The 15,960-nt window shown below is 43.6% G+C and overlaps 1 protein-coding gene across 9 annotated transcripts in view; it reads left to right on the plus strand.

Annotated features, from left to right (window-relative positions):
- The window catches only part of MGA (MAX dimerization protein MGA), a 66,459-nt gene extending 56,152 nt beyond the window's left edge, over positions 1-10,307 (plus strand). For 8 of the 9 annotated variants that reach the window (XM_067296463.1, XM_067296462.1, XM_067296465.1 and 5 more), the window contains 4 exons: positions 833-1,066; positions 2,135-2,311; positions 2,769-2,921; positions 3,977-8,386. In XM_067296463.1, the coding sequence (XP_067152564.1) occupies positions 833-1,066; positions 2,135-2,311; positions 2,769-2,921; positions 3,977-5,277 (1,865 nt within the window). In that variant the 3' untranslated portion in view covers positions 5,278-8,386. Of the gene's footprint in view, positions 1-832; positions 1,067-2,134; positions 2,312-2,768; positions 2,922-3,976; positions 8,387-10,037 lie in introns of those variants that run through there. The other variant, XM_067296469.1, reaches the window with a different exon arrangement.
- Positions 10,308-15,960: the final 5,653 nt, after the last annotated feature.

A 15,960-nucleotide genomic window follows, 5' to 3' on the forward strand; every position in this document is an offset into this window, starting at 1 on the left:
AAAGATACTTAAAACTTGTATATTTAGATGAATCAGTTGATGTATATTTGAGGTATTTTGTAAATACTTTGTTTTAGTGGATCCTCATTTTACTCCAGAAATGTGTGTTAGGCATTTGGGCAGGGGATGAAAGCAAAGAACAACTTTGCTAAGTAGTTTTTCTGATCTTCTGCATTTCTGTGTGAAATACCTCAAAACTGTTGGGGCCAGGGGGAACCTCTCAAGAGGATTAGTTAAAGATAGACTTTGATGTTATAGCATAAATATTAAGTAGGAAACAAGTCAGGATAGTTAGTTGAATTTTGATCATATTGTGTGCATCTACAGAAAATGATTTATAAAATCCTGTTGTTTAATTTGAAAATCATAGCATACTGAATAATCATAGACTGTATGTGAACTTACCTCTAAATGTCCTTAAGTAATAAGGTCCATCAGCCTAAGTAATTTAATACAAGGTAAAAATAACATCTAGCCATGTAGTCATATATATATACTATTACAAAAGACATGAGTTTTTTTCACAGTTGTAGAAATTTTCAAAAGGTACCTGCTCAGCAACAGCTAGTGTTTGTCCAAGCTGAGTTCTGTTCATCAAAGTTGCAGGTAGGTTTTAAAATGTGTGGACATTTCTGAAGAAAAAAAAAAATCTTAGAAAAAATACATAATCATTTTCCTCTGTTCTTAGATATGCTATTTACTTTGAGGGATTTTATTGATTGTAAAGTAGTTGGATGGTGTCAACTGGATAGATTTTTAGTTCAGTCTTCAGCGCTCTAGTTTTGGAAAGTGAGTTTGAAAACTGATTGACTCTGTGTTGATTTTTCTATAGGGAAAACAGAAGAGGTTGTCCTGAAGAAGCTAGAATACATTTATGCCAAACAAAAAGCAGTAGAAGCACAAAAAAAGAAGAAACAAGCTGAGCCAGAGGAATCTGTTGTAAGCTCAACTGCTAGCACGCAGCAAGAAGGATCTTCTGCTCCGTCCAGAGAGCTGGGCCAAATGGCTGTTACAAACAGAAGAGGCAAGCCATTGATACTTGCCAGAAAAGGAGGCCATGCTACAGGTGGGCCAAAAAAGATGCACATTTCACAAAGGGGAAACAGACATTTCAGGACTGCATGGGAGGGCCCTGCTTGTGGAGTCCATCTTTCTTGAAGCAGAATTCAGTACAGGAGCAGGAAGTGTCCATCCAGTAGGTGTGGAAACCATTTGTTTTCAATGAATATGAGAACAGCATGTTTGAGATGTTCAGATGAACATGACTTTGTGTTTCAGAATGATGGGAAATAAGTTCCTTATGAAGTTGTCTTGCAGTCCTATGGAGTTTCACTGCAATCTTGCAGTAATTTCTGTGAATCAAAGGCAGTTTTTTTCCCACTGACTTACAAGTAGAAGCTCCACCCCCAAAATCATGAAGTTGGTAGACTAGATTAAGTTTTTGAAAGACCTCTCCCCAGGTAAGCTAGCTCTCAAGGTAGAAGACTTGCTCATAGTTTTAACTGCAGAATTATTGGACATTTGATCATTTTCTGGAGCTGCAGAGAATTTGTGGGATGTATTCGGTATTTATGGAGACTTTCCCACCAGAAACCTAAAGAGAAGGAGCAAAGAATGGAGAAGTCCAAACTTTCATGGTAGTAGGACCACTGTAATACTCCATAAGGATCTGGTGATGTTTCTTGCCTTGGTCACAGAGCTTCACTTGAAGTGGTCTTGGGCTTTTATAAAGCAACCTATCGTTTCTGTTTCCCAAGCCTCATTTTTGTCTAGTCCAGGAGAAGTTAGACATCAGGATTTGCATGTGGTGAGAACACTTCTATTCTTTGGACTGAACAAAGTCACTTTGGAATTCACCAAGACTGCTATGATCTTTGATGGGGTGCCACTCTGGAGGGTTAGGATTGTGTTTGACTGGACAAGGATTTCATGCAGACTCGTTCTAGCCACCTACTTAAGGCTCCTGGAACCTGTCTAGCTTCTGCAGCAACTTTCTAATCTAGGGCTTGTAGACCTTTTAGCTGGAGTTCCTTCCACACCTGTATTTAACACTGTTCTTTGGACTGTAGGATATCGCTATCACAGATGCTATGTCAGAATAAATTATTCTGATTTGTGTATTTCTTTTTTGCAGAGGACACCTCATCTTCCCTTACACTAACTGCTGCAAGCCTAGTGATGACTCCACAGGGGCAGGTGCTTACACTGAAGAGTCCATTGGTACCAGGGCAGGTAGCAGCTGTTCCTTCCACACTCTTGCAAGCTGAATTAAAGCCTCGAGCTGCCACCACTACCATGACAACACAGCCAGGTATGATCATGTGATAACATACTAATTGAAAGATGATAATCAATATGGTGGCATTCCTTGATGTGCACATCTGTTTACAAAGCAGCATTTTACTTCATGTTTGTTTTGGATTTCATTCTTTACAACTTATCTGAATGAGATAGGATCTGACACTGATATATTTGGTATAATTAACTCAAACTGTCAGTTTGTCAACAGGTAAGTAAAATCTGTTAAATTTTCATTTTACCCGAACTAGGGAGACAGGAACTCCCAGAAAAGTTAATGCAACAGGAAGAATGCAGGGAAGTCATCTTAGTCACCTAATCGATCTATATCTCTATTTTTTACCACTTTCAGATGATATTACAGTGTAAAGTCCTACACAGAAGTGCAGGGCTTTTATTTTTCAGACTTGACTGAGTATCTGAAAGGGTCTTGTTTCCCCCCTGCCCCCCCTCCCCTTTTCTTGGATAAGGTATTGCTTCTGTGATGATTCAGCTGCCAGGATCAACAGTTCCTGTCCAAGTAAAAGGAATCCTTACTAACTCCACCATTCCCATTACACTGTCAACTGTTGCTGGAAACCCAGTGCCCTCAACAGTAGTAACAGCTGCAGAGCCCAATTCAGGTAGGCTCCTTTTTTGTGCATCGTTTTGCTTGTATGCAGGGAACATTATCCCTGCAAAGATGAACCTTAATTGTTTTTCTCACCAGGAAGTAATGATAGGTATTACTGTCTGGTTTTTCAAAGAAAATCACTATTAAATGTTTTGAACAGATTAGAGGGGACTTTAGGGGGGTATAGATAAGAACTTTCCTTTGCCTAAATTCTCCTTGCCCTCAGCAAAGTAAGAATAAGCAGGGGCTGAAATGTGTTCCTGGTGTAATGCATCTCACTGGGGAGGCTACAGTACCAGGTGGCAGTGGGAGTGCTGAAGACCCTTGCCTGTTTCCCCCAGCATCTTGCTCCAACACAACCCCTTCCCATACCCTCTCTCTGCTGCCTATTGGAGGCTGCTCGTGAGAGCAGAAATGTTTTTCAGGACTGAGAACTGTATGCTGGGTGTAGGTGTAGGGTGGTTCCTGACAATAGTGTGCTTCTTGCAATCTGCTGTGTTAAAAGGAAGCCATTAATTTTGTGGTTCAGTGTAATAATTTGGGCATAATGAATCCTCAAGAAAAAGAAGTTTGCTTCAGATGCTGGGCTGGGAAAAATCTGAGTGTTGTATTTAGGAAACTGCTTGGAGGCTAAAAGTAAGTAGTCACGTAGTCCCTGAAAAGCATCTGTAGTATTATGCACAGAAGTAGTATTTCAAAATAAAAGTGTGTAAGTAAAGTGTGAAAAAACAGTGAGGGAGAAAATTCCCATTCTATTTATCTTGTGCATCACCATAAGAATTACATGCATTACAGTTATTTGCATTTTTGCCAGCGTGCTGAGAGAAGAGACTGGGCAAGTGGTTCTGTGAAAATAGATGTAGAACTTATTCTTTTTCTTCTACAAGTTGAAAGTTAAGCTGTTAATATTTCAAGACTTCGCTTGGCCAAAATTGTATAAGTAGTTTAAATTGTGATTAGCAGCTTACTTGGGGAAGATCTGAAAGTGATCAAATTATCTTCAATTAGGAATTATCTTGCAGTTAACATGGATCCTGATGGATTTTGCTGTGTTTGGTTTTGCAGAAATTGAAGATTCGTTCATGATGCCAAAGATTGTTAATGTAACATCACTGGCTGCTGAAGGAAGTATGAGTCTAAACCTGAACAAAAACAAAAGTTCTAATGTAATGGCAGCTGCAGGTACTCAGGTTTCTGAGAAATCCCTGGCAGTCACACCTCCTGAGAGTAGGAAAAGTGATAGCATCCTTTCTGAAGAAAAAGCCAAGCCATGTCCTGGAGACAGTGGCGGAGATAGCAGAAGTACCACAGGTCCCACAAAAGTTTTCTTTGAAAATAAAGATGGCTTTCCACAGCTCCGGAATGTGTCGTGTACAAAAGAACCTCCAGACTCCTTTAGTAAAAAGCTCTGCGTTGGTGAGTTTGTAGGAAGCCAAGCCAGGAAGAAAGACAGTGATCCTGGAGGGGAAAGATTAAAAACAAAGGAATTGCCATTTCGCAAGCTGCAGATTAAAGATTCCAGAATAGAAATGGAATTGAGAAAAGTAGCTTCTGCAATGGAGGAAGCAGAACTGGATGCGGGTGAGTTACTGAGCAGCATCGAGGAGAGCGATGACACTGATGAAACCCTCACTTCACTGCTCAATGAGATTGCCTTCCTCAATCAGCAGTTGAACGAAGATGCTTCAGGCATGTCAGAACTACCCAGTACTCTAAACTCGGACTTCTCTCATGGAGATTCAGAAGCTCGCCGGGGAACAGCCAGTGATCTCACTGCTGCAGATGGTTCTTCCTTCCAGTTTGGCCATTTGGGAGGCAGTTTTAAGGACCTTTCTGAAGTTCCAGAGGGTGGTGGCTCTATAAGTCCTCTCCTTCTGCACCTGGAAGATGATGACCTTACTGATGGGGACAAGAACTCTGGGGAACCTTCATCTGAAGCAGATGTTCTAAAGATAGTAATAGGTGCTGAAATGAAGGACCCACTTCCCAATCTGTCTGTAACTAGTGGTGGAAGTGGCAAAACTGTAACATCCTTGGTGGAGACCACTAGTGTGACTCCACCAGTTTTGCAGATGAAGACTAACCCAGAAGCTAGTAATGCTGACACTTTGTGGAGGCCCATGCCCAAACTGGCACCACTTGGCTTAAAAGTGGCAAATCTGCCAGTGGACTCAGAAGGGCAGAGTACTAAAGTGATGCCCTTACTGGCACCTGTAGTTGCAAAATTGGCACCCACTGGGGTAAAAACTTCATTATCTGCAACTGTTCAAGAAGGACAGGATAACAAAGTAATGCCCACTTTAGCACCTGTGGTTACAAAATTGAATAATACTGGGACCTTGCCTTCAAATTCAGCAGGCAAATAAATGCATATATTATTTTCAAAGACTGGAAAGAAAATCTGGAGCAGTGTGAACCAGTGTCTGAGTTCTGCAACCTCCCTTGTCCGCAACACTTGTTTTCTATATGGCATCAGCACTCTGTTCCTGAGGGCAGGCCCCAAATTGAGAAATAAGTGCTATGAAACTTTAATCATGTTGACATATTTTTACCTCACTGTTGCATTCTGGGTACTTTCCTTCCCCTTCACAAAACAAGGAAGATGATATATAACCATTGCTGGGCACATGGTATCCTTCCAAAATTGGGTCCTTCACAGAAACAGTTTGTAAAAGGACTGAGAAACCCAGGCTACAGAGAAAGATTTTTCCCAGCAGAGAGGCAGCTGTCTGTGGTTGAGGAAAAATCTGGGTTACTTGTTTTTGTACTAGGCAAGTTATCTATGCAGAAATGAGATTGTTCACATTTGCTATTTCTTCTGTTTGCAGAACATGATGAATGTGCAGAAATGAGATTGGAGTTGCTCTCACACTTGTTACCTAGAGTGGAGGAAGGGAAATCAGATATTTTGCAGAGTGCTGAACTGAAAAGTTTCTGTTCTTTGGTGCTACATAGTTCTCTGGTATAGGCTCTTTTTAGGAGCTTATACACAGAAGATTTTCATATATATCTAGAACTCCCAACAAATGGGGAAGATGCTGATCTTTTCCATTGTAATTAGAGCTAGGACAGTATGTTAGGTTTAAAAGAAAAATAATAATACAGCCCTGCTTTCCCCTCACCCCTCTATACAAACAGCTTTTCCCTTGATGATGCTTGGGGCATCTAGAAGGGAAAATTTCAGAGCAGAAGTACATTTGAGCACCCCATTGCTAAGTCTTCAGATACAGTGCTGAAGTAGCTTGAGTGTATTCACAGTTCTCTTTCTTTCCTCCCCTTATTCTTGAAGATGTATTTGGTGGTTAGGATATGCTAATAGGAAGTGTTGCTTCTTAAAAATACAGAACCCTTTCAGGACAGTTGTAACAAAATTAATGAGTGAGGTGTATATGTGAATGTATATATGAAAATACATGTGTATATCTTTCCAGACCTTCCATTTCTTTACAAATTCAGGAAAGGTACTCAGAGGTTTCTCACTGCATTTGCACAAGATGTGTATAGCAAAAAAGTCAACAAAAATGCTCATTACCAGGGAAATAGGGCAGTATTGAATCACAAGATGTATTTTTTATTCTTCTCTGCCACTGCTTACTCAATAACCTGTAGGTACTCTTCACTGTTCAGCTATTGGATGCGAAGGGCCTACAGACTGTAAAGATATTTATATTTTTGTACACAATTTTTGTTTTCATAGTTTCCTTGACAAATGAAATTTTCAGCCTAGGAGAGATGATTTGTTAATGAGTGTATACACAATCTTTTCCTATCAAGCTTGTAAATAATAGAAGTTATGGTGCGCTTGAGGGGCTTCTTAAGTGCTCCTAAAAGGTAAAAACATTGCTGTGAAAATGATACAAAATTTGGGAAATAGATGGTGCATTTTGCTTTGCTTAGGAATGTAATCCTCAATCTTACTGTTCCAGCAACAGCAGCTGGGTTTTCCTCCCAGCTTCCCCTTCTTTGGTGATGCACTAGTGCGGGAGTTTCATCTTTCTGGCACGGAGGCTGTGCAGGTGCTGAGAGTGATGTTTTCCCATAATTAGGAAGCAGCGTTAGCTGTACACGTAGTGCAACCGTATGCCCTATTCAATAAGCTGCATCTTCGGGATCTGTGTCTAGGATAGGTTTGCCAGGGGATATGCATGCTTTGGGTGTTTCCTTGTCTTTTTTATGATTTTATATTATGCTGCAGAGAGAATCCCTTCAAACTAGGTATGCATAAAGTTACTCCAGAGTCTACATAAAAAAAGGTGTCTTCACCTGACTATTTTAAATGGAATGTTTTAAAGCAGTTGCATATAACTTTTATTGCCTTTTGCATATTTACTCTTTTAAAGTTTGATACAAGTCCTGTATTAATGAGTTGGAAAAGAGAATATAGGTCAGCATGAGAGCCATGCGGGATCTTACAGCTGTTGCTGAATGCCTTAGAAAAGGGAACTAGCATGTAAATATATGTTGACACTTTTTTAATTATTATTAAAGGATTTTAACCTCATTTTAAATCATTGGAAATCTGGAGTAACTAAATGAATTCAGTAACGTTGCTGAGTATTTCTAATAGGCTGAAGTTGCTTTGCTTTTTTTTGCAAAGGCAGTTTGTTTTGTCAATAGATTTCATTCCTGCTATGTATGAAAGGGCAACCAGGACTATGCTATCATTCCTTTCACATTCCTAATCACTGAATTTTCTTTCTGCACCCCATCCTTCATGGTCCTGAATGGCTAATTTTAATTACAAAAATGTGTGCTAATAAGTTTCTGAGTACTTTTTGAAAGTGTACTTTGTCACTTCTCAGAACAGAGAAAGCTGTAACATGAAAACCATGCAAACATTATTTAAAATACACGCTGTGGTCTTGAGGATGTTTTGTCCATTATGGTGATGGAGAATGCCTGAATGTGTTTACTGTATGGCACTGGGCAATAAGGACTTTTTGCTGCAGTAAAAATACTGTAAAGGTGACAGCAGAAATTTTTGGTTCCTGAACATGATCACTAAATTAACTAAGACCACAAATTCAGCTGCAAAAAGTACTAGTTGGTGCTGTTCCAAGAAGGATGTGTGATGGGTTCTGCCTGGCAACAAAGCATGTTTGAAATGCTCATTAGTTTTAGTTGTTCCACCATCTCATGTCTGCAGCTTAATATTTTGCTATGAATTTAAATGCTGACTTCCCCTTTCTCCACTTCCCTCATCCTCCCATTGGTTTGGAACAAACCTTTTAAAAATGATGTATGCTGACTTTGAGGCAATAATGCAAGAGTATGTGATGAGTAGTGAAAAGGTTTTAGAATCAGGAGAGCAGAGGAGAAACCCCTGCAAGGAGCACATTCTCACTAGACCAAGAAACGTGGAGATTTTCTTTGTTTTTTACACATCTGTAAATAGACTGGAATGTTTTTAAGAATATAATGAAATGTCAGATTTAGCTTTTTTCCTTTTATATATTAAAATATATCTTTCCCTCTTTTCTGCTTTTGAAAAATTGATATTTTTGTAGAAATCTAACAGTACAGGACTCTTAAATAACTGTATGTGAGGGACAAAGTGTAAAACTAAAATAAACCAATCAAGGTCAACTAGAAACTGGCTTTGGAAGTTTATTGCAGGAAGGGAAAGGGAGAGAGGGAGGGAGGAAGAGGAGTTGTGCTGTTCGCGACATGCAGCACTGTACCTCAGCAAATGAAAAAACCTACTTGCTGGGGCAGAATTTTTGGCAACATAAATGTCTGTTTCTTGGTTCAAGTAATTGGACAACCCAGAGGAGGAGATTAATCCCTTGATTTGGTCTTGAGCAGTATGCAGGACCTGTTAGTGCCTGTAACAGTGGCGGTAAAAAAAAAAAAAAAGAAAAAAAAAAAGGATTTTTAGAGGCCATCTTGCTAAATGCAGGAAACATACTAAAAAGCCCCCCCACCCCATGCTGCTTTAGCAGGAAGGCTGCTTATCAAGTCAAAGGGGTTAATATGTCATAATGGTGTAAAAGAAGAAAAAACCTGAAGGAAGATTTAAGTCCACATAAAACCACCTTCCCTTCACTCTTTTCCCCCTCAGAGCTCCCCGACCCCCTCTCTTTCCTTGTAGAGAAATTCTCCAACCCAGCTGACTTTATGGTGACAAGTCTGAAGAACTGTCCCCAAATGAAGTGTCAAAGGAGACGCCTTTTAGAAGAAATAGGTATAAGTGCCTGTAACAAATCACCATGTATCACTATTATCACCACTTTATCTATAAAATGGAAGATAACACACTTGATGCATGTTCTTTTTAAAGAAAATCTACAGATGAGCAAGTTTGACTTGCAGACCTGGCAGAAGAAAATACAATGGAAGAGAAAATTATTCGTAAGGGTGAATGATGGACTGGAGAAGAGATCATCCCCCCCCCCCCCCCCCCGAGGAAGATCAAATCTCACAGGAATGAACAAAAATGGGTGATTGTTGTCAGATAATGCATTTTTGAAAACTTCTGATGAAGCCCTTCACCAAGGCCTCTTATACCATGGCTACTTATTTTAAGGAGGAAGATTATTTCCTAGAACAGAAAGGAACATAACAGTAAGGAATATCCAGTCAAGTTTACAATGGAAAGAAGTTATCAACAGAGTCACATGACAATGTGCTGGGGACCTTTGTTTTTCAGCGTATTATGTTCCTGGAAAAGCAGATGATGGTACAAAGAAGCTCAGGATAGTTGACTATGAAAAGTTACAAGGGGCCTTTGCAATAACTGATCAAAAGGCCAGATTTGAGTCCATAAATGCAATGTAAAAAGGTGGGGAGGTCAAGCTTGTCCATAATTAGCAATGGTGGGATCTAAATTAGTTATTACCATTTGGGAACATGGTAGCAGAAGGATTGTAGCACTCTTTCTAAACCCAAGCTCAGTACTTTGTCTGTTTGCCCTTTTGACTAGCGACCCAAAAGACATCACTATACCACCGTATAAATCCATAGTTGTTCCTGTACATTTGAATTTTGTATTGCCTGCTGTTGCCTCAGCCATGCACCTTTGACATCTGTCTTGGGTCTCTTTCGGAAGCTGGAGGCCTGTGACAGGTGACTGCCATTTTGGTGTCTTCCATCTTCGTTTTGAAACTAAATTCTTCTACCCCGGAAGGGTTTGGAGGCGGCATGTACCATCTGGGTACCATCTCTGACCAAGAGGAAACCAACTCTCCTTCTCACTGACCTTCTGCTCTTATAGGCTGCTCCCCAGCGCAAACAGCCTCTGCAGCATTTCAGGTAACTGGAAAGTTCTTTGCCCCTAGTTTGCCCCTGCGCAGCCTCCACGGTGCTCTTCAGCACTAGCATGTCCATACACTAACAAAGCCTCCAGGACCTACAGTTATGTCTATGGTTATGAATTCACTTTCACACACACCCCACTGGTCTGGAGCATCTGGACTGCATTTGTGGGTGTGCGAATGCCCCTTCCTTCCCATACTTTAGTGAGGCTGATGCAGGAAGAATATTGGTTATTGGGCAGACAGTTCTTTGACGGCCTCTCACCAGCAGCAGGATTTCTGTGTGGTACAAAATAAAAGCAAAGACCCCTCTTTAGCGCTAATATGTGCAGGAGTCCCTCCTTGCTTGCTTTAACAAGATGAGTGTTTGCTACCCAGGTTCATCCCGCTTTCCTTGAGGGTTTGCTGTTCTTTGTAGTGTGGTCCGCATGCAGAACCATGATGCCTTGAGGTTACAGCTGTTTGCCCCGACTCTCCTCAAGTGAAAAGTAGATGCTGGAATTCAGAGTTGAGAGGCTCAGAACTGGAGGCCGCTTTTGAACAAGCTGGCTGTCACCTCTGCCCTCGCTCCTCTGTTCTTGGCATGAGGACAACAGCTGACCGGACCAAGATCCCCTTGTGTATAAAATGTAGACGTAAGAAGATGGTGCATCAATCCCCCCTTGGTTAGCAGGGAATTAGTAAGGGCAGCTGTGCCTGGCCTGTCACAGGATACACAGGTGTAAGCAGGTTTGTAAGTAGAAGGGATTGAGAAGATGCAAGAGCAGAGCTCTCCCTCTCTCCATGCTAGGCTGTTTGAATGAGCTCTGAGAAGGAGGAAATGTTCCCGTCGGAGACTTGTGGTTTTGCTCCCGTCTGACTGGGTTTTGACTTCCTTTCTTTCCTCTTATGCCGCCAGGCCGGTGGCTCCTGCCCCGTCCCCCTGCTCTTCCAGGACAAAGCGCCCTCGGAGGCCCCTGTAGTTCTCCAGTTCCGACACTAAGGGGTGCCCCTCGCAAGCGCTGATGGTCACAGCTTGCCTTGGCTTTTGGGTTAAAACCAGGCAATTAAATGGAGGCTGAAAAAGGATATGCAAATGCAAGCCATCTACCATTTTTCATGGTTTTCAGTTTTGACTAACTCCTTAGTCAACAGCCGTATGAAATAACTTTCCTGGCTCCTCTGCTTTTTTTGACCATCTCCTCTCCAGCAAATGCCAGGTCCTGAGGGCCCGCTGGGGCTTAGCAAGCAGCAGGGTTGTGTTAACTTGTGAGGCAGCAAAACCGACAAGGTGTGTGGATCCGTGCCTGTTTCTCCAATGCCTGGGTCTGTGTAGACGCTAAGCTTTTCAGCAAGGCCTTTATACGGCATATGGTTTGTGCAGTTTACGTTACAAAAGGGCCCAAAGCCAACTGCGGCTCCTGAGCACTGCAATGCTATGAAGTACTTTACAATGCAAAAGTGCCAAAGGATCTGGAAGTATCTTCCATGGTGGTGAAAGCACTCCCGAGAACCAGGCAATGTTAGGAACATGGGGATGCCAGTCATGTGTAATCATTAGAAAAACCTGCTGCCTCTGTATTACCAATCAGCTTTAAAAAAGAGGGGCCAGAGTTTTAAACTGTGCTGGGTCCAATCTACATTAAAAAAAAAAAAAAAAAAGGAAGAGATGAATGTATGATAAAAATCTGCTAAATTCTGGAATAGCTCAATGGGTTTTCAGCCTTTGGACGCTGGGGGACCTGTGGGCTTTGCTGAAGAGGTCTCTGGCTTTTCACGCCTGTTGGTGAAAGCTCTGATGACTCCCACCCTTCCCCTGGACCTTCTGCAGCATGAAAATATCAACAAGACTTGTTTAATTCGTAGCTGCTCAACCGTTCTGATTAACAAGAGGCCTATTAGAAGGACAGCAACAGCTTTATGGGTGTTTTTCAGCCAGCACACTGCTTTTCCTCCAAAGGACACTGAGAATGGCTGTTTCAGCAACATGTTCTGCTTTAGCAACTGAATGTCCTGCACCTATGTGTAGTCAATGCTTTGATTCATCCACCCACTGAATCTCTGTGGATTTAGCAAAGTTACTCCTGTGTTTTGCAAGGTGTGACCTGTAAGGTCATGAGCTGCCACATTGAAATGGAGCCCTAAAACTAGGATGTGCTTCCCTGTCACAGGCAATATTAGATTGCTCCGGTTTAGCCTGGCCTCCTGTTCAACGCATGGTAAGAATTTCATGCAGCAATAACAGGAGAGATGTGGGTGTGTGCCAGAGGTGATATGCTGAAGGTGATGGGGCCAGTTTGGTAGAAGCACCTATGGAAGTCACAGCCAGCTCTGGAGCTACCCGGTCCTCACTACAGCCATGGCACCCAGCTCCCTGCGCTTCTGCCTCCTCTCCTCAGAGATGCACAAGCTGCTCTCAGCCCAGAAGGTAGGTCCTCCTCTTCCTCCCTCTTTCCCCTCAGACCTGCCTGCTCAGGCTTGGACCCGTAAGTCCCCATCCTCTGCACAAGGAAATGGGGCTCAAACCCTGTTGCTTCCCAGAGTTGCCCCTGGCCTGCCACGATGCACAAATGGCAGTGTGTTAAACCCATGGCCTGTGGCTAAGCTCACCTTCTGGCTTAAAGTCAACTACTAAGAAAATGTTAGGTTTTCTTCTGGCTTGAGCCAATTCAGTTGGAACTAAACGTGCACTTTTCCACTTAGCCTAGCTTGTGAGGTGAGGGGAAACCTGCTACCTGGGTGTCTTGTCAGTAATTTCACTAGAGTCAAGACTTCACCTGCAATTACTGTAGGTTGCTCTGTCCCCTGCCCTCCCAGCACCCCGTCATACACTCTGGTTCACCTGCACAGGCGACGAGGTGGATTTGCCCTTTGTTCTGGGCAGCTCTTGCGCTTCTGTGCCTGCCCTGTTGCCAGACTTTGTTATTCAACACACCTTTTCAGCCATGTGTCTCCCTCTGACATCCATGGTAAAGGTTATTTTGCTTAAATGAGTGGGTACAGGAAAGCAAGCACAGAAAGCCCCTGTGGTGTATCTGAAAAGAGCTGAAGGAGCCAGGAGCCAGCTCTCCTTGCATGGTACGTGCCCTTCCCTTGTAGCTCACTTTGAGTGTGACCGGGATTGCTCCCCTGCAGCAACCCTTCTGCTTGGGACCCCTTTCTGCCACTGGCAGCCGCACCTGCACTGGGCACTTCTGCACTGCGAGCCAGACGGAGACAGCCTTCCAGTGCAAGCACATCACAGCAAAGTCCTCTTGGTCCCTGTAAGGGGAACTCCAGCTCGCCAGTAAGTTACCTGCAGCATAACTGCAACACCAGCCTACTGCATATTCTGTATCTATTCAGCTATATCCTGGTTTCCTTTAGGTGCTGCCTATCATGCTTTACCCTGCAATTGCAAATGCATCTTTCCCATCCCTCCAGTTGTGTCTGTGCATTCAGAGGTCTCCCAAGCAGTGCTAGGCTAGCGTGCCCTCTGTGCGCTCCTCCTACTTCCCGCTGGGCTCGCCTTGCCTTCGTGACTGAGGCTTTGGCAATTGTGCTCTCTTATTTATACAGTATTTTCCACCCCAATGAATCCTAACACAATTATAAAATTATTGCAGGGATCATGCCATTCCTCGCTGAATTGCCTTTCTTCTGAAGGAAAAACCAAATGGTGACCAGATGTCTGGTTCCTTTTGGTATCAAATGGAGCTTGGATCCATTTGGGTAAGCAGCAGCTAAAGAAGACTCTTCCCACAGAAGCAGCTTGTTTCCTGGCGTGGATGAAGCCACACAGTCCCCAGCTGCAAAAGCCCTTGGCCCTTTTCACCTCAGGGTACAGCTCACTGTTAGAAAGTTTTGCCAGTCCCTGCCTAAGCCTGAGGCACTGGCAGCACTGAGCTTTAAAAATGTGTTAGCCAATGTTATGCCTTATTTCTGAGACATGCTGGACCTGGAGTTTTACTATAAAACAGTGTTATGGAGCTGGAATAAAACATGATTCGATAAACCATTAGCATCCCTTTGGGGGCTTGCTGGAACAGGGAGCTCCACATTTTGTGCGTTGTGTCCTGTAAAACCAGCATGGCCCAGACAAGGTCTCTGTATCCCAGACGGCCTCATGCAGGAGTGGGACGCCCAGCCGAAGGGGTGCCGCGTGCCATGAGGAGACTCTCACCATGAAGGCAGCAGCTCTCATTCAACAATTCATCCTTTTGGAAATCCAGAAAACTCTTACTGCAGATACATAGGCGAGAGTTTCTTGGTTTGGAAATGAAGCCAAAAGGGCTGAACTATTTATGGACAAATACTCCCCAAGAAGGAGCCTGCTTGCCATTACAGGCCAAAAAACAGGTGAGGAAAGGGAGAAGGAGCTCTCTCTCTGTGAGATGCTGGTCGAGCTACGGTCTCCCAAAATGATAGTGGAGAGGAGGAGTCCCTGCGTGGCTCAGCCAGTCTTCCCCACTTCCCTCTCTGTCCTCAAGAGCCTGAAGGGCACCCCTGCAGTGCTCGCAGGGAGACCAATGCTGGGCGAGTGCCACGGCCAGCGAGGCTGGCATGCGGTGCTGGGGCTGCTGGAGGTCCGGGCTCAGGGATGCTCACGGACATGAGGGCAGCACAGGGACCTCCTCCCTGTGTGGAGAGCCTGGCCCTGGGGGAAGCAAGATGAGTGGCCACGGGGCTCAGCTGGGCTGCGCGGGCTTCAGTGTGTGTGGGACTCGGCAGCTGAGCCACTCACAGCTAGCGGCTGCCTGCTGATGGCCTGGGCCAGGTTATGGGGCTGGTAGAACTTGGACTTCAGCAAAGTTCAAACATATGTGAGCTTTTCTATGCACAAGACAAATAACACAACAGATGGGATTTTCCCTCCTATGGATATCTTGAAACTTTTTCTTTTTATAGTGTAGATCTGAGGAGATCTTGTTATAACTTGTGTTAAGGTGAAAGCTTGTAAAAGCATGAAGGAGAAAGGAGGTGCCTAGCAGATCTTTTGCAAGAGTAATGATTAACTCCTATTCCTCAACCAGTGTTTTCACTGCAAGGTTACAGTGACTCTTTGATTTTTACAAACGAGGCTAACAGACTTCCAGCTCATGACCGATTTGTGAAGCTTTGAATTTGCTTCTTCAGCTTTTGGATGGTCAGGGCAGAAGAAAAAAAAAGCTTCCTGCAGGATCTCACCCCACAAATGTTTTGTGGCTTTGACATATGGGGCAATCAACTTTAACCAGGAGGCTCAGTCTCCAGGAAAAAATTTAAAAAAAAGTCTCCTGTCAGGCAAGCTGAACTGATGGCAGCCACAGTGGGAATTGTTTACTACCAAGCTTCAGCGTAGACAAGGCCTCAGTGTCTGCCTTTGACAGGGAAAATGTCCAGTTTCACAAACTTTGCTGAGCAAGGGAGAAAATAATTATATTGCAGATCAACTTACAAGGGGCACATTCATGTTTGAAAGAAAAGTTGATTTTCATAGGGCGGGGAAGAGAGGCACAACTGCCAAAGGGAAAAGCCAACAGCTTCGGTGACCTACTAAAATTGCCTCAAGTCAGGAATTATTCCTGGCTGAAGGTGGCTCCCAGGGGGCTGGAGCCTTGGCTCTGGCTGAGAGACATGCACTGCAAATGGAAAGTGCAAAAAAACCAAGTGCTTCTCTGCATCTGGAGCCGCTCTGCGTGCAGCTGGTACCCTGCAGACGGCAAAGCAGCAGGCAAGCAGCGGGGACAGCAGAGCCTTAGCCGGGTCCCTCGCTGCGGCTGAGCAGAAAGGCAGCACATCCAGGCCCGAGGCTTCATGTCCCTCAGCTTCCTACAGGCATTTGCTGAGCAGGAGCTG

The sequence above is a fragment of the Apteryx mantelli genome, chromosome 4 (assembly GCF_036417845.1).
Source record: "Apteryx mantelli isolate bAptMan1 chromosome 4, bAptMan1.hap1, whole genome shotgun sequence".
Taxonomy (NCBI): Eukaryota; Metazoa; Chordata; class Aves; order Apterygiformes; family Apterygidae; genus Apteryx; species Apteryx mantelli.